Raw genomic sequence first — 19,062 nt, 5'->3', positions numbered from 1 at the left:
AAACATTGTAAGTGAGAAAGTTGCCTACATATATGGTCAACACATGAATAACAAAGCAGTATTAAATTCCACATCCAGCTGCTGCCACATGATTAGACAACAGATAACAGTAACACAGTCTGCTGTTTGAAGACGCATTACAACTCTGGAGATATGCAATGGATTAATCAGGACTGCTTCAAGGTCAGGCACTCTGGCAATTTCCATTTAAACATAACCATTGGCAAAACAAATACATTTCCCAACCTTAACCTCGTTCACAGCTCCACGTGCAATCAGGTGAGCGAAGCACAGTAGACATGTGTGTATTACTGACAGACTGACTCACTGAGGGCTATTGAGAGGTTACATCCTCCCACACTGTTGAATGCATCCTCTGTACGGGGAATCAGATGCAAAAAAAAGTGACAGATATGGAGCAATAGATGAATAACTAAAACCCCCACAGAACTGGCTGCCAGGCAACAGATGCTGATAACTGCCTCAGATTAGGTCCTAGATTGTCGTCGGCTTCTGCCAAGACTCTGATGCTATATTTACTCCTCTCTCCATCCCTCCTCTGATCGCGTCTGTGCCACCATGGTGTGTATCTCCACATTATGTCTGGCAACCACGAGGGAGCGCCAGGTGTGAAATGGAGATGAAATATTCATTTTGAATGCCAGAATACTTTCACTTAAGCAGGAAATGATATGGCAGAAGTAAGAGCTTGAAGTTTTGTAGTATAGTCATTCAAGCTTGATTGGGGCCCCAGATGTTGGAGGTTAAATATGGCTTTTGCAGTTTTAAGGGAGATTCTGAAAACATTTTCTCTTGATAGAACCTGGAACAGCTTTCACACAGCTGAAGAGACCCCATCTGAGCATACCATAACCTTTAGAGGAAATGCTCTTTATCATTCAAACAGCTATTTTGAAAGTCAACGTGTACTTTTTTCATGATGCTTCCTTTGTGCTGAGCCAAATGTCAATGTTCTGTTTAGATTTGGATTCAGAAACTCACTGAAAGCCATTGGAAAAATGAGCCATGGACTTGACGAAAGCACCCCAGTCAGCGATTATGTCAGTAGAGATAAGAAAGAATGTGGGGGAAGATTGGAGTGAAAAAGTACAAAACAACAAAAATAAGTTGTGCTGACACAACAAAATCTTGACTTGTAGGTCTTACTTTTGAACACAATTGGTAGGACTGCAGGTTTTCAGCATTAAGTTGTTTTGTTATCAATATTAACGATGGAAATATTTAATGAGAAATGAACAAAATCCATTGGTGGAGGAATTATTCAGATAATTTAAATAAAAATAGCAATCCCCCCCTCCAATAGTAGTTTAATCTCTTGTACATCATATTTTACAAGCTGATCATATATTTTGTATGTAACATCTTAATAATCAGTCAAATAACTAGTAACTATACCTGTCAAATAAATGTAGTGGAGTAATATTTCCCTTGAAATTATAGTGGAGTAGCAGTATAGTATAAAGTAGCATGAAATGGAAATACTCAAGTACAGTACAAGTACCTCAAATTTGTACTAAAGTACAGTAGTTGAGTAAATGTTAGTAACATCCCACCACTGCATTTATCAAACCAAACCAATTTTTAATATTCTTGATGCCATTTTTTGCCAATTCCATTCTACACCAACATCTACAAATGTTCTGGTTTTACTGGCCAACACTGAAAAAAATCCTTCCAGACTGTACAATCTTAAGCCACTGACCTCTGTACCCACTTTCCCCCCATATTTATTTATTTATATTTATTCATACTTCTATTACTGCCGTGCAATATACACTGTCTCATAATAATCTTAATAAGCTAGACTTAACTTGACAGTTCATGCACTATTACTTACTACTTGTATCATTACATTGTATTATTATACTGTACATACTTATCAACCGGTAAATCCACTTTGTACTTTAACTTTAATTTTAATTTTATACTTATATCCACTTTGTACTTAATTTATCTTGCCTGTATTATATTGTATTATATTCTGATTTGCTTAGAACTTCTATCCCTGTGTGCACTGACGTGATAGTGAGCTGCTGTAACAAAAGAGTTTCCCCTCGGTGATCAATAAAGTATTTCTGATTCTGATTTCAGAACTAAACCAAAGTAAATGGAAAATTTACACTGTAAATTGTTTGGCAAAGGGAGACGATGATACAGGACAAAGCCTCTGAGGACACAGATTTTCCACAGCAGCCAGTCAGCAGGCTGAACAGAGCAGCTTAATTGAAGAGCCTGAAATAGAGACTCTCTATTAGGGCTGAAGAGGCTCCCTGCACCAGCAGCCTATCAGGAGTGAAAATTGTCTGACTTTGCTCTCTGTATACCCTCAAGATAGCAGAGGGAGAAAAAAAGGGACACAATTACCAAACAGCACAAAGATGCTGCATAGTCATAGATAGGAGAGTCATTTATGCGTGTTGTGCCAATTTAGCGCTGACACAAGGTGATATGTCTTGTAGCTTCAAGCCAAATTGCTACACCAAAGTGTGTTTTTGCTCTTATCCAGCAGTAAGGTTGCAGTGTTACTGTATATCTTAAATCACAGTTGAGTATTTGGCTGATGACCATATCTGAAGTGACTTATCATGGGTGCATCAGGAGAATAGCAACCAGTAACAGTAAACAGTGCTGGATTGTCCGTGATGCTCCCCCCAGTTATAGGGAAAAGCCTTTATTTTCTGGACTATTCCCTGCATGTATACTGGGTGCTGAAACCCCTGTGGTTATTGTAACTTTGACTTGAGTTGTGTGAGCATTGCACTCTACTGGCAGCTATTACGTATTACAGGAAGGACTCCAGCTTGTAGTTGAGAGCCTTACATTTTCAGGTAGATGAGGTCACAGTGAATACCTCATCTAATTTTTTGTCACATGGCATCTGGAGCTCTGTGCCTCACAGCTGACAACAACAACAAAAACAACAACACAGCTGTATCCCCCCTATAGAATTGGACCTCCACAGTCGAGTTTGTGTCGTTCATGAGTGCTGCTAAGAAGATACAGGAGTTGCGGGAAGTATGACTGAAATCACAGAAAAACACCATAATACCTCCAACTGTTCCTCTTCTGAAAGCTTTCGGTGCTTATAGAGTTTGAAGCTGGCTGTCATATTAGCTCATCTACAGTATAAAGCTTTTGATTTCCCAGGTGAACCCACTGACATTTCTCTTGCCTCCTCCAACAAGCACACAGACGTTTCAGAGCTTTGCAGACCAGCCACTCTGGCTCTTACAGTGACTATGCCACCAGATGGCAGTCAATAATACTGTAATCCCACAAATCTAGGAATCAATGGGATGCTTTTGCTGGCATAATTAACAATGCTGTAACAACTCATAAATGATCAATAGATGGTTTATATGGTGACATTTATAACATTTAATGCATCTTTCATTGCTTCAGTGAGATGAAATGACCTATGAACTTTTTTTTATGCTGTGTCATGTCTCACTTATGCATAATATCTTGTTTGTGTTGCATGCTTGTTACGTTCCCCAAAAATGTCCAGGGGATGAGGGGAGTAACAATAAAAATCAACCCGAAGCTGATGAGCAAGTGGAGACAGTCACAGACACACACACACACACACACACACACACACACACACACACACACACGTGCTAAGGCAGTAATAATGCTATTTATAGTTTGATTATATTTTAGTTTGTGCATGGTCATGACTAATATCGGATTGAATCTGTTTGTTTGTGAATATGTTGTTAAATCAAATCAAATGTTCATCCTATGAAAACAAGGTACCTTAACTCAAGTGCTATATCCTACTTAAGTACAATTTTGAGGTACTTGTACTTTACCTGAGTATTTTCAGATACTTCTTCCTACACTATATTTCAGAGGCAAATTATATATATATATATATATATATATATATATCAGCTGTAGTTACAAGCTACTTTTCTGAGTAGGACACCTAAAGCATGATCAGATTCTAACTTGTCAGTTATAGATTCAACTTCCCAACAGTATATAAGGTAGTTAAAATTCGCTCCATCTTGACCAGTAAACAATATTCAACTGCTGCTTACACATTTATGCGTCAATGATATTCTACTAACATAATTGATCAAATAATGTTAAATAATACTGTAAGTATATTTTACAACCAATACTTGTGTATTGTGAACACATCACTTTCTGTGTCCTATAAGCTATATTGTGAATGATATTATACAAACATAACAGTATAATCCTAAACCATATTAATGTATCAACATTTCAAAGACTTGTTATAGAAATATTATATAGGAATATTATCACAAGCGATGACAACAAGACCAGTAGGCTGTACAAAAGTGCAATAAAGTCACTCTTAAGTCACTATGTCGGGCCACAAACAAACCATAAGTTATGTTTCAACATTTCGTTAAAATACCTGTAAAGTCATTAAAAACAGCTTGCTGAAAGTCTTTACGTGCCCGAAGAAGTTCTTTCAGAAGAGGCAGGCACTCAAGAAATACCAAACAAAGAAATCCAACCAAAATCCAAGAGGTGGGACGGCAATGTTCCTGCCCCTTTTCCCGGCAGCTCGTCTCTCATTGGTCAGTGCCCAGAGCTCTGCGTCGTCCATTGGCTGGCTCTGCTGTCAGTTAGAACAGTTTAGTGTTCCGCTGCTTCGGGATCAGAGCACGCAAATCAAGTGAAACAAATCTTCTGACAGGAGAAAAGTTCATGCTGGAGTTTTCAAAGACCTCAGAGGGACATATGAAGGTAAGAAGACCTACAGAAAACGTGCTTGTGTTAGCGGTGCGAAGCTGGAGACGATGATTTGGGGCGTTTTTACCGTGTTTACACTTTTGGTACAAAAGAAAAGAAAAAAAAAACAGATCTAGCCAAAGTAGTCACGGCTACAGGCCGAACCGTTTGGACTGCATCTTCTCAAGATCAAATGACACGAGGATGTGCTTTGTTGGTGCAAACATACATTAAGACTAACGATATAGATATCTTTTCAGCGAAGAAGAAAAGCGACAGTGACATCTCCTTCAGTCAGACGCTGATGACCGTTTGATCTTCATCATAGTATTAAAATTAATTTACAGTGGTTCCAGTTGTTAAATAACGCAGATTTACTCAGCAGTGTCAACACTCTAGTTTAATTTATTCGTTTTAATATGCTTTTAAAACTAGGCTGCATCAAAGTCAGTAGGTAGCAGGCTGAGTGAGTAAGTAAGTGGCCTACACAAAAGTTAGGTTGGCTACCAAATCCAATTTAGTATCCAGACATGCTGCATCTGGTCAGCCAACCTGATTACCACAACAAGGAAATTCAGCAGACCTCTCAGGCTGTACGTCCCCTCAGTTCTCATTTCTTGTTAAAGTTTGTGGGCCAAAGTTTCACAGTCTGTGACATGTATTCATGCACACATTGTATTCCCCCCCTTCCTTCCCAGTAAAACCAGCTGGAAGATGATGTGAGGGAAGATTTGGAAAAAGTTTCATACACTGAAAAAGTTTCTCATGTATTTGGAAATACTCTGCATAGTATAACTTTTGCTGTGATTCAACATGAGCAGTCAACTTAGAAACTGTCCTCAGACAAAGAAAAGTGGATTTTTAATGGACCCATATGATTTGGATGAAGGAGGTTAATTTTCCACTTATACTGTACACATTAAGAGTCACAAGCAGCTACTCACAAACCGAGGGCCCCTTTGCACTGGAGCAAAGCATATGTTTTTGCAGTAAAAGCTTACTGCTATGTGTTTTTAAGAAGTTTAGTGTTGCAGACAAGGCACATGGCTAACCAGGCTTAAAACAAACACGGATAAAAGGATTATGGACACAGGGCTTTCGTCATAGGAAGTGGAGCTACATGAACGAGTGGGAATATTTGTATTTCCCATGCTATCGCTCAGTGTTTGTATACACTCATGATTACTGTCTCTAACTTGGAGGAATTAGGTGAAATAATATTAAAATGATGAGGATCTAAACAAGCGTGATGACACATGTAGGCTCCCGCTGGGTCAGACATTTCTCATAACACAGCACACACTCTTCTCACAGTGATTACAGCGGCCTGTGAAATTAGCAAGCAAGCCTGTAAAACCAAAACCAAGGGAGGTGTGTTCGCTGTAATTAGCATTTTACCCCTGTGGTTAAGCCACAGACCATGAGTGCTGGTGAAGGCAGAACTAAAACACTGTGTGCCTTCTTTGTGAGAGGATGCTGCTGTAGGGATTAGGCTGTAGATGCAGTTCACCAGGGTCATGGCTCATTCCTCTTCTCACTTCTGCATACTGCTCTACATAAGTGTCACAGCACATTTAAATGCAGCAAATATGCTCATTTGCAGCACAGTTTTTCCTCAATTAGCCACACCATCACAGCACTGTAATATTCAGTGCAACTCTGTTGCTGATGTTATCGAAGATGCCTGGGAAAAATTGTAGCTAAACAGCAGTGAGTGAGATTTCTCAGCCACATTTCAGAAAGAATATTTTTGTGATTCAAGCTAGAGTATACTTCTGTTATTAAGTAGTCAGCCAGTGCGGTGTACGTCCATCCTACACGTCCCACATGATGATTCTCTTCCGAAGAGGATGCTTAGTGTAATAACATCAACAGCTTTGATCTTATTTCAAAGAGGGGCCCGCATATGTTCACTTGGCCAGAGTGTGCTTGGATGTTTGAGGTGTGGACACCGCAGGCCAGAACCAACACAGCTGTGAGATTAGAGTGCAGAGACACTACAAAGAGACCACATCACATTTCCAACACAAAACAACTAACTGTCACGGTACCCATTATGAATGGAACATGCAATGGGAAAACAAAACAAAGCGATTTGATATTATTTTCAACATTGAACTTGAAAGGTTAAGTTATATGCACATGATCAGTCAGCTTTAAGTATTTAAGACCGATGATGGAACAGCTTGGATGCTGGAAGCTGACTGTCTCTTATTTGATATGCGATCCATCCGAGCCTGAGGACCATGATGCATGTATTGTTGTCATGTTTGTCACCTCATTGATCTGAAATATCCAAAACCTACTAGGAAAATTAAATGAGCAACTCTGATGGAAAATGTAGCAGTCATCTTAGTTGAACTGTTGCAGTTGTAAATTGTGCTGTTGTTTAAGATGCCTGGTGACTCCTTTATTTTTTGAACAATAGATTTATCTCTTTATGCAATATCCTCACATTTTTCTTGAGCTATACCGCACACCTTGACTACTTTAATTTGTTATGCAGTGCATCTCTGAAGTACACCCAAAATAAGCTGTCTGGTGTCTCCTCATATGAGATAAATATGTTACTACATATTTTGTACACTGGTTCTGCGCTGCAAAATTACACCCTCCCAAGATAATAACCACATATCCAGCTCATAAATCAGTGGGCTACATCAGATGTAATGAAATAATTGAGAAACTATATATTAAACAAGCTTTCCCACAATGATTTCTCAGTGTTTCCTCTTTTGGAGTTGAATAATAATCTGGTAGAATAAATCAAGTACATGTTAAGTTATTTTTATGAATAAGAATAATTACTACCACACGTCCATTTGCAACAGTTTTAAGAAATAAAATCTAAATTCAATTAAGTCAGCCAAGTTCTTCTTTCATCTTTTGCCCTCACAGTCCAAGCTGAATATGGAGAGTTTGACCAAGCCAGAGTTGCTGATGCTTTTCAGCATCCTGGAAGGAGAGCTGGAAGCCCGGGACCTGGTCATTGATGCCCTGAAGGTACCTATCATTGGAGCTGTTAACATAATTATAAAGTTAAATTGGTTCTCTACACAAAATCTGTCTTTTTATTTTCAAGCACTCACCTGCTCTGGGCTTGAAGAACCATTTAATTGTGACAAGTTTTCACAGCAGAGAACAAGTATCAAAGTGTCAGAAGAAACCTCTCAAACCACTGCTGTAGAAAATTACCACAACATTTCTTGCTTATTTTTGTAGTTTGCTTGGAGAGCTTCTTACGTTGGTCAAGCCAAAGTTGTCAAACTGTATATGACAAACAAAAATGGTGGAAAGCAGAAAAACATAATGCTGCGGCAGTGGTTTGGGATATTTCTGTGGACATTTTGATACTTTTTTTTTGTGCTGTAAAAACTTGCCACTATTGCAGTCGACATGAATTCAAGCTAACAACCACCACAGTTCTAAGCAGAAACAAAACCACCAACTTTTAAAGCCTGCAGGAAGTGGGCCTGCACAAACCTACATGGGTTGGTTATGGTTGCCTGTTAAGATATGTCGGTTATGAATATATAGGAGGTATGGATGCCTGTAATGCATCACAGTCATGCATTCGTTTAAGTTACTAGACCTAACGTACTTAAGGATCTAGCAACAAAATGAGAAGGAAAAAAAAAAAATCAGCTAAAAAAAATTATGATTTAGTCTAAGTAACCCTGTTGATAGCAGTCATTTCCTGTGGGAAAAGTTATCTGTATGGAAACGACAAAGCCATGTGCCTGTAAAGCTAATATTCCTCTGGATCTATCCAATTTGCTTGCAGCAAACTAGTGTCTTTGCCACTGGAGAATGGAGTGAATCTCTTGGGGCATTGTCTCATAAGTCATCCTTTTCATCAGTTTAAATGAGTAGAGGCATTCCAGTGAATTTGATCATAAACTCAATTAAAAGTAGCCACAATGTAGAACACACACACACACACACACACACACACACACACACACAAGCTAGTTCCAACCTTAGGATGTCTTACTTTGGCAGGATTAATGCTGCATTTTAATTAAAGGATTGTCAGCACAGCAAAGGACAGTGTGGGAAAATAGCCTGTGTCCTGCAGGCTTACATACTCAAGCTTTCAGTGACTATTTGGATGGCCTTAAGGATGTTTTGTCATTTATTAAAAACAGTTGTAAACTTACTTCAGTAACAGTGTCACCATGACCCTGTTAATAAACCACAAACTTGAGATGAGCCGTGAATATGCAACTTAATGATGGCGCATTTGCAAAAGATTCCTATACTTTTCTAAAACATTTATAACACTGCAGACTTTATTCTCACTATTAATATTAGAGCTTTACAGCAGTTTTGCTCTCGGTATGCTGTTCACTTACCTGGTGTAAAATGCACCATTGAAAGAACAAACTGGAGAGGCAGCCAGTGAACTAGAGAGCAGCTGTTTAAGAGAGCCTACTGCTGAATGTTCATGTGTTGTGTCTAGACCACATTCCTACATCTCTCCTGGGATCTGGCCATCTAAGGCAAGAAGAGTTACAGCTCGCTGGGTGCCTGATGACTCAATGTGAGCGAGAGTAGGAGTGAACAAATAAACATTGGCCTTAACTAGAGTGGGGAATATGGCTGTGCTTCTTTCATGGCTCCACCGGTACAAACTTTTAACCCATTCTGGTCTGGGATTGGATCAATGCTGCAGTGTTAACTCTTATGGAGCTTTAATTAAGGGTATAATCACTGACCTGTAGGAAATTAATTGTGGGGAGTAAGTGAACAAACACCACCCCATAATTATTTTGTTGTTAGCCATGCTAGTGGCATGGCTCTGTGGATGGCAGTGTTTTTCTGTTGGTCTACCACTTTGGTCCATACATACACTACTGCTCAAAAGTTTGGAGTCACCTGTTACATTGATGTTCTTCTTCTTACCTTCAATAATGGGTATTTTAACATAGATACAAACAGTACAATTATACACCAAATGTATTATTTACATTTGAAAGTTTTAGAATAATTAAATGATTAAAACTTTGTTCATTCGATGTTCCCACAGTGTTGCATGACAGGGGAGAATACTGATGTAACCATTTTTTTCCCCCAAATGCTTGTCGATTTTTAATTTGTTTTCCAGTCCAGAAAAGTGTAAGTGACCCTAGATAATTTCTAAACCAAAACTGTGCTTGCAATTGAGCTCTAAATATTTTGGGAACCTGTTTTTCTTTGGGCCCTCTGCAGTCTACTCAGTGGTTAAATTAAATAGGTTTAAACTGTGATTTGTCAGTCCTTAGTATGGTCAGCTGCTATTCCGTGATCCGATTCCAATAGCGCTAACCCTAGACTAACCTACTATTTCTATTTTGAAGTTTTAAGAATAGCTTTGCTAAAGCAACACGCCTGTTAATTCCAGCTTGTTAGAGGCATTATTGTGCACTTGACACTGAAACAGGAACATGTTCCTATTTAAATCTGCACAGATTTGAATACTAAGCTTCCAATTTATTTTACCAATGACTGCTGATTCTTACATTCTGATTTAACTGTTGGTCAGAGGTATCTTTGTCTCTTTCTGCCCTTTGTCAGTCTGGTTCTACAACCTAAAAGCATGAAAGACCATTAAAAAATATAGTATTGAGTATTTCTGACTTCAGCCATCTGACTGTACCAAATCAAGCTTTTGTGGCAGGCGACTCCAAACGATTGAGCGGTAGTGTACATACATAAATATCTTAACTTTTTACAGACATTCATGTTCCCCAGAGGATGACTCCTAATATCTAGTGATCCCCTGACTTTTACCTCTAGCACCACCACATGAGGTTGACATTTGTGGTTTTGAGTGAACGGATGGATTGCCATAAAATATGATTCAAACAGTCATGTTCCCCTCACTTTTCATCTAGTGCCATCATCAGGTCAAACTTTTATTTTGTCCAATACTTTAGTTTAATACCTGCAAAACTAATGACATTTCCATCAGCCTCAGATGTACTTTGTGTTTAGTGCTAATTAGCAATGTTAGCATATTAACACTAAGATGGTGAACATGGTAAACTTTAAACTTGCTAAACATCAGCATCTTAGCATTGTCGTTGTGAGCATGTTAACATGCTGACATTAGCATTTTACTAAAAGCACTGCTGTGTCTAAGTACAGGTTCACAGACCTGCTAGCATGGTTGTAGACTCTTGAGTCTCTTGTTCCAACAATAAGATTGCACATGGACCTACAGTAATTAGAGAAGTAGGCCCAGTCATGTTGGTCTTAACTGACATGTGTCACCGCTACACTGAGTGTCATGTGAGACATGTTTAGCTCAGCCACATTTCACTGTGGTAATAACACCACTGTTCACCTCTGCTTTTCATGCCTTTGCTCATCTGGTTAAAAAGTATGGGAACTGGGAACTGTACATACATGTGTAGTCTCCATTCTCAGTGTTTTTAAAAAAAAAGTAACATTCTTATCAGTGATTTTCTACAGGATATAGGCTTGTGTAAGTACAGGATGTGAGGTTAATGATGTGGTCCTCTATATTTAATTATGCAGAACTATCAGTGGCATTCTAACTATCCACTGCATTTTTCCTCTTGTGACTCACTTCTGCAGCTGCTCGCACTGTGGCTTTCAAAAGGAAGTTAGTCTCTGGCAATGCTTGTATTTGGCACACAAAGCCCTACAGTGATCCAGTAGTCCCTTTGCTATGGGAAAGGAATATAAGTCTTTACTTAAGTTAAAAGGTGACTCAAAGATGGAATCAATTAACTGTCGAGTTCACATGGTGTGGTTGACTAGAGCTTCCAAATGGACATACTTCCAACAAGTTTACCGTGTGTGTTCTTTGGTAATGCGGCAACATTGAAATGGGGAAAAATAGCCTTGTTTCTAGCTTCAAGATGCATCAACTGATTGGATTCAGTGTCAGTTACTATAGCATTCATTGCGTTTCATCCATGTGATTATGATGGATAGTATTCTTCAGATCCATTTTCTTTGCAGAGAATATTACGTGCGTACATGAAAATTTCAGGCTATTTAGCAATCTGCCTAAGCGGCTCGGAAATATATAGGACTCTAGGGTAAGAAGTTCATATATCACTTTCCCGCAGTATTATACAGATCTTGTCGCCGACATTGCATGACTGTAGGAGTCCAGGCATGTGTCAGCAAAAGATAAGCTGGATTGGAACCAGTGCAGCCATGGCACAAAGACGGCTTCCCAAGCTGAAGCACACAGGTTGCCAAGAACTGTAGCCAACAGACAAAAGCATGAATAATGGAGGTAGACTGTGATGCATAGCAGACATGCTCTAAATGTTTGTGGGTATTGTTCACGTACAGTATGATGTAATGAATAAGCTCTGGTAGATTTGGGTGTTAAGTATTAAGTAATGTTATAAATGCGTTTCCTCTAATCCCACTTTTCACTGCCTCCACCCTCTCTACAGCAGTGGAGGATTGATGCAGAGGAAAACAACCTCCCTTTGTGTTGTGGAAGTGCTCGTCTGTATGTGCATTGAAGGGCTGGGGAGGGAGCTGAGACAGGGACAGAGTCTGTTTATGAGTGAACTTGTGTAATAGGGGTCTTGTGAATTAGAAAAAAATGAGAATTTAAAATGCAATTATCCAGTTATGGAAATATGTGCAGACTGAATAAATTGAAAATAACAAGGAAACCCACACACACACACACACACATTTATGTTTCTAAATGTTTTCCTGTATGAGCAATGGCTTACAATTTTTTTTTCTGTTGCTATTGCATATGACTGCATGCATGAAAGTCAGACTGAGTATATATCCTGGAGCAACGTAGGTATAAAGAATGGAAAACCTGATCCAAGCTTATTTCATCTTTGACTGTAAAGTGACACATCAGAGCAGACAGTCATTGACGGGAACAGGGATGGGCTGCAGGCTAGAGTTCTCTTTGAAGGTGTCTCTTCAAAAATAGATATATACCTTTTAGAAAAAAATGAACCCAATCCTACAAAACGGATGGACAGTATAAAATATTGCTCAAAGTGTTCTATTTTTATCTTGAGTATTTACAGTATATAAATCACAAGTTAGAATTCAAAAAAATATCTTTGGCAGACAAATTTCATGTTTTAGATGTGAATAACCATAGCGAGGACAAGGACCATGTGCCACATTCATAAGATTTTCTATATCGCACACAAGACTTTTGTTGAGGTGCTGTGTGGTCATTGGGCTTTAGATAACGCCCACATTTGAGAGGCATTTTTGAATTCTCCTGGGCGCCCTGTGTTTTCCTGTTTCACTCCTCCATGCTCTTTGATCCGGCTTCACACCGGCCTCAGCGGACTGGATCAAATAACAGCAGCAGAGCCTCGCAGCCTTGCCCTCATCTCTTTGTGCCAGATGAGCTAATATTGTTGAAGATGGCAATCACGAAGCCTGCGATCTGCTGTGGAATATTGCTTGAACTTTGGTTCTCTGTAGCCATCCATTGTCACTCCTTGTATTTCTCTAACTACTTAGAAAAATTATTTGCTTAGATAAGGCCTGTTCAGTTCTATAGATTTGTAGTCTGTATGATATGGGTTTTGGTATTTTTAAGTGTTTTGTCTTACGGTTCTTTCTAAGTGCTGCTTCCAGTTGCTTAACATAAATCTGTCTTTGTATGAAAATGTCTGTCATGTCAGAAATGCCTCGATTACTGCTGCAAATGTTGGACTTTTGAATCAATTATATGCAGCCCTAGGTAATTATTTGCATATTATTTCTCTTAATATTAGGGATGCTGCTATCCAATACACACCTTATTAAGCAAACCGTGTATAAGCCATGATGTGACTGATCCACCTTGCATCCACTTTCTTTCTCATGTTACCTTACAATAAACTGTCCGTGCAGTAAGGTATATAGATTTTGAATTTGGCAAAAGAAAGGATCAGTACTCTGTATTGGCTGATACCCTGAGCTGAGGTATCGGAATCAGTGCTGGAAGAGAAAACGTTGGATCGGTCCATCCCTAGTTAAAATAGTCATAGTTCTACTCCAATATAGTGCAGTTTGCACACACACACACACACACACACACACACACGTTAAATGCTCTGCAGGCCCATCCACACTCTTAACTACACTTTAAACTTCTCAAGTAATCTTGGTATCAGTCATCAGGAGCTCTGTCCTCACCCTGCCAGAGAGGATACTGTTCTCTGTAATCTCTTGATCCTCTTTTGTTGAAACCTCGCTAAGACACATCGCCAGCTCTGCTGTAGCCCTCTTCTCTCTCTCTCTCCGTCTCACTTCAGCCCCGTTTCATAGCAGGCCCAAAGGCATCTGCTGAACCTGAAATGTCTTGCTCCTATTATCCCTCCTTTGTCATGAGTTAAACAGAGAACAGGTCTGCCTTGGCCAAGGCCCAGTCCAGAGCAGCTGTCCTGCTAAAGATAGACAGACACACACCATCTGTTGCTCCTTCCTCCTGCTAGTGCTTGTTCTCTTATATTTTCATGCACTTCCTCTCCCTCTCTTACCCTTGCTTTATCTACAGCTCATTTACCACTAGAGATGTAGATCATGGTATGTGGAAAGCAGGATTCGATTTCCTGTTTAACAGGAAAGAAATTACAGCAGCATGTGTTAACAAAAATCATAACTGCCAGAGATTATAACTATCAAATAATAACTAAAGACTAAAGGTCTACAGCTGTGCTACCTGGCACAGATGCGCTTTGAGCTAAATTCTATCGTCAGCATGCTAACATGCTCACAATGACAATGCTAACATGCTCATGTTTAGCAAGTATAATATTTACCCGCTTCATCATCTTACTTTAGCATGCTAACATTTGCTTTTTGGTACTAAACACAAAGTACAGCTGACACTGATGGGAATTGGTCATAAACCAAAGTATTGGACAAATAATCCTCTAAAGAACATGATTGTCGGTACCAAATTTCATGGCATTGCATCCAGTAGTTGTTGAGATATTTCAGTATGGACCAAAGTGTCGGATCAACCGACCAACATTGTCATCCCTAAAGCCACACCAATAAAAGGATAGAAGGGTCTGTCTAAAAATGTATATACAGGAGTCAGCATCCAGTAACATCTGACTCAGACAAGTCTCAACAGATGATTCACATACTACATCCATGTTACATTTGTACAAAAGCATAAATAAGCCAAGCCATTCCACTCATTAACATTTCCTACCACATAACCTTCAGCCCACAAACATACTGTAACTAGTTAATCGATCACTGTCCCGCTCAGTGCTCCCTCTCACTCTTCTCCTCTTCCCATCACTTCAGGCCCAGCGTAAAGAGCTGTTTATCCAGGAGCGCTATGGCAGGTACAACCTCAGCGACCCCTTCCTGGCTTTGCAGAGGGACAGTGAGGCTGTCGGGGGCCAGCACAAGGACCTGGGCTGCTCCTCCCCCACCTCCAATCCTCTGGTGGTTCTCAAACTGGTGGTGAGCCACTGCAGGAGGATGCAGGAGAAGATGTTGGCCCAGCTGGCTGCAGCGGAGAGTAGGCACAGGAGGGTGGGTGTGGATGTGTGGTTCTTAATTAGTGGAGGCAGAAATTAACAGGTTTCTTATGCAGATTTAAAAAAAAAAAAAAAAAAAAAAATCAATTGGGAAACATAAAAGCTAGCCTCAATGGTAGAAAATATTTACAAAAAAAAACACATGAATGGAGAAGGCAGACTAAAGTGCAATGAGGATTTTTTTTTTTCTAAAAGTATAGAAATAATAGTAAAATAGTATAGAATAAAAAAAAGCTGGCAACAAAATCTTGGTACAAAAAACTAATTAGAATAATTAAATCATCTCTCTTCATTAAAACATTTTGTTTCCAGAGTGTTTTTTCAAGAATCATCTTAGGCTTTTTTTCTCGAGTGAAGGCTGTACTTTTCTCTGCAGGTGGGGCTGAACACGATACTCATTTAGATGATCTTAACTTGCCATCACCATTTTTGCTTACAATGTAATAATCATATGGCTTCAGAGTAACTGTTATTGGCCTTAATATCAAGCTCTCATGTGAGGTTGTTTTATTCCTGACTCTCTGTCTCCCCGCTGTGTTTGCTTCAGGTCATTGCAGATCTGGAGGAGGAAAAGAGGAGGCATGCTGAGGACACAGCAGAGGGAGATGATGTCACTTACATCCTGGAGAAGGAGAGGGAGCGCTTACAACAACAGGTGCCCTCTAATTAATAGTGACGTGGATTGCGCTGCAAATATTTGTCCAAAATGTACTGGACAAATCACATAGGAGTCAATGAGTGATTGGTGGAGTTTTGAAACAACTGGTGTCAAACGCTTTCAAGTAAACTGGAACCATCCACACCGTCAAAGATAACACACTGTTTACTACTACTGACAGGTGTTTATTGTGCGTCTCGTCTCGGTCTTTGTAGCTGGAATTTGAGCGGAGCCAGGTTCGGCGGTTGGAAAAAGAACAGCGGCGAATTACTGACCAGCTAGAAGAAGAACGGGCTCAGCACAAACAGCTCTCCTGTGCTTTGGCCAAAGAGTGCAAGTGGGCAAGTGCCAGGGCTCTGGAGGAGGGTCACCGGCTGACTGAGCTGAGCCGTAAACTTGACAAGGTATGAACATTTTCAATCCAAGTTAGGCAATGTATTTCCTTTTGTTCTTACGAATGTTAGACCTGGTTATATTTTGCACTCTGGGTGAACAGACCTTTTATCATGCAGGAGAAGGAGGCTTGTCAGGCCCTGAAAAAGGAGCTGGAGGATGAGAGGAGGAGAGCCCTGAGAATGGAGGCGAGGGTGGAGGAGCAGCTGGCAGAGTTTGACACGGAGCGAGAGCAGCTCCGCTCACGTTTGAAGAAGGAGGAAGCTCACTGTTGTCAGCTACAACAACAGGTGGGGACACTTGAACACATTCATCATGCAAGTGGCAGAAGATTGTACATTTTACTACTCCCGGCTTCCCCCAGCCCACGTCGACGTGTCCTTGGGCAAGACACTGAACCCAAAATTGCTGTGCCTTCGGTGTGTGAATGCTTAGTTACTTTGAGCAGTTCTGCCATGTGTGTGAATGAGATATGTAGTTGAAGCCTAAAGTCTAAAGACTAGAAAGGCTCTATATAAGTACAGTCCATTTAGTGCAAGAGAAGAAAATTAGCTTGCATTGTACAGCCAAATTTCTGCTTGAAACTAATCTTTTTTTCCCCATTTTGTTATCAGGTAGAAGAGCTGATGAGAAAGCTGGAGGAGGCGAATATGATGAGAGATGTTAGGGGAGTAGTTACAGCGCCGGTGGAGACAGGAGGAAAAGAGTGGGCCACAAAAGTTTCTCCAGGAAAGACAGCAGTAGACACTATAAAGGTCGAGGACATTGAGGAAGAAGGAAACCAGCAACCTGTGCAGCCAAAAGTCAACGGTCACCACTGTCCGATGGAGACTAACGGGCACCATGGTCCAAACAACGCCCTCTCAGAGAAGATCTGCCTACAGAATGGGAATGAAAGTTCTCCAGTTCATCAGACCCAGACATCATTCTCCTGCAGTGCTGCCCCCTCCACTCTCCCTCCTTCCTCCCCCTGCGCCTCGCCTGTTCTTGCCAAACGCCCACCAGGCAGCCCGAGCCCTGGTAGCTACCAATCTCCCTACCAGGCCGGGATCAACCAGCGCTTCCACGCTGCTCGTCATAGGTTCCAGGCTACCATTGACCCAGAGCCTCAGTCACCAGCCGCACAGCCTCCTCTCTCGCCAAAGGACGTCTCCCCTGTGACCAGCAGCTCCTCCCTAGAAGCCAGCCCAGTCAAGCAGATGGCCCGGAGCACAGTCACTCAAGTCCTGTCGCGCTTCACCACCGTCCAGCAGAGTGTCGCACCTAAGCTCGCAGCACCGAACAATTCACCCTTTGGTACAGACTACCGCAGCCTGGCAGCGCCCTTGTCTCCAGTCATTGGAAGGGCCGCAGGAGCTCTTCCACAGGGGATCAGATCACCAACCATCCCCAGGGCAGACAGGGGCAACCCTCCACCCATCCCCCCTAAGAAGCCCGGTCTGGCCCAGGCCCCTCCCTCCCCGGCCGCAGTGCCCAGATCTGCCAGCCATTTCTCTGACAGCCCCCTCTCTGGCAGCTGTGGCCTCACCTCGAGCCAGGAGGGAGTCAAAGAACTGGACATGGTGGTTTCTTCTAATTAACTGATTATTTGATTTGTCAATAAATTAGTCAGCTGCTGCTCAGCTTGTGACACGATAGTTTAATCTCACACATCTCATGATTATGATTGAAATATTGTTTTGTACATGACAGGATTTATATCCTATTCTTATTTGAACAGAGGTCCCTTCAAACACTGTTATAATTGTATTTATTAGGCTTTGTTTTAAATATGCGCTGAGGCACTATTTTAGGTAGTGATTAGGGGCTGGTACTAATGAGCAGTTACAACTGATAGTTTTAGTTTCAAATGTGCCAATACTGTATGTTGGGCACACCGTACTGTTACAGTATATTAAGTCTTTTTTATGGTGTCATATTTCCAAAGAATACAAATTAATTCATCATGTGAAAAGATATAATTCTTTCCTTATACACTTTGTCTCAAGTGTGTTGCTTGTTATTACAGGAAATACTGTAATCTTCAGACCAAATGTAATAAGTAGTCCTTGGACCAATGTAAGTTACATAGTAATTTCAGCGTGCACTCATATGTACGTAGCTGTCATTTTTATAAAAATGTATAGTTCATTTTATAAATGTTCCTTAGTTATTAATGTATGATAGTTTTACACAACAGATAATCTAATCAGTGTCATACTGAGCTTTGTTCATGTATTACTTTAATGTTGCATAGTTATGATAATCATATAAACTCAGATTATATGCAGGCACCATTGTACAATATCTTGTTTAAGATTAGTGATTCTAATGAATGTCATGCCTTTGTCATTGATAGGACACCATTATAAAACAAGTATTTTATAGTTCACCATGGCTTTGATTAATATAACACAACTGCCGTGTTGGTTCTCTCGACTTTTATCAGATCCTTTACAGTGCTGTATATGCTGGAAAATGGCAGGTTTAATAAATTAATCCCAAAGATTGTCACATATTCATCTCTTTATTTATACACTCATAGGAATTATATGTTGCCAGTAGGCAGTGATGTAGGTATTAATGCCAACAATAGTACGAATCTAATGAGGGAAAGCTGCTTACAGTGTAGGGCTACAACTAACCATTATTTTCATTATCAATTAATCTGATTATTTTCTTGATTAATTGTTTTGTCTATAAAATATCAGAAAATAGTGAAAAAAAGCACACACAGCTCATTTTATTTGACCAAATGTGCAAAACCCAAAGATATTCAGTTTACTGTCATATATA

The 19,062-nt window shown here is 40.2% G+C and overlaps 2 protein-coding genes across 2 annotated transcripts in view; one reads left to right on the top strand and one right to left on the bottom strand.

Annotated features, from left to right (window-relative positions):
• LOC122886984 (potassium voltage-gated channel subfamily D member 3-like) overlaps positions 1-19,062 on the bottom strand; it is a 129,674-nt gene that overhangs the window by 89,289 nt on the left and 21,323 nt on the right. The window lies entirely within an intron of this gene.
• Positions 4,614-18,780, top strand: cttnbp2nla (CTTNBP2 N-terminal like a). The gene is made up of 7 exons (XM_044219801.1): positions 4,614-4,749; positions 7,633-7,737; positions 14,998-15,231; positions 15,784-15,891; positions 16,110-16,298; positions 16,407-16,577; positions 16,902-18,780. Exons 1-7 carry the CDS (start codon positions 4,711-4,713, stop codon positions 17,865-17,867), a joined length of 1,812 nt encoding a protein of 603 aa, XP_044075736.1. The 5' UTR covers positions 4,614-4,710; the 3' UTR covers positions 17,868-18,780.

Source organism: Siniperca chuatsi, linkage group LG2, assembly GCF_020085105.1.
Source record: "Siniperca chuatsi isolate FFG_IHB_CAS linkage group LG2, ASM2008510v1, whole genome shotgun sequence".
Taxonomy (NCBI): domain Eukaryota; kingdom Metazoa; phylum Chordata; class Actinopteri; order Centrarchiformes; family Sinipercidae; genus Siniperca; species Siniperca chuatsi.
This window is presented reverse-complemented; position numbering and strand designations above follow the sequence as displayed.

Coding starts and splice junctions, on each gene's coding strand:
- cttnbp2nla (XM_044219801.1), top strand. CDS start 4,711: ATGCTGGAGTTTTCAAAGACCTCAGAGGGACATATGAAG. Junction 16,299..16,406: donor TGAGCCGTAAACTTGACAAG/GTATGAACATTT, acceptor TTTATCATGCAG/GAGAAGGAGGCTTGTCAGGC. Junction 16,578..16,901: donor GTTGTCAGCTACAACAACAG/GTGGGGACACTT, acceptor TTTTGTTATCAG/GTAGAAGAGCTGATGAGAAA.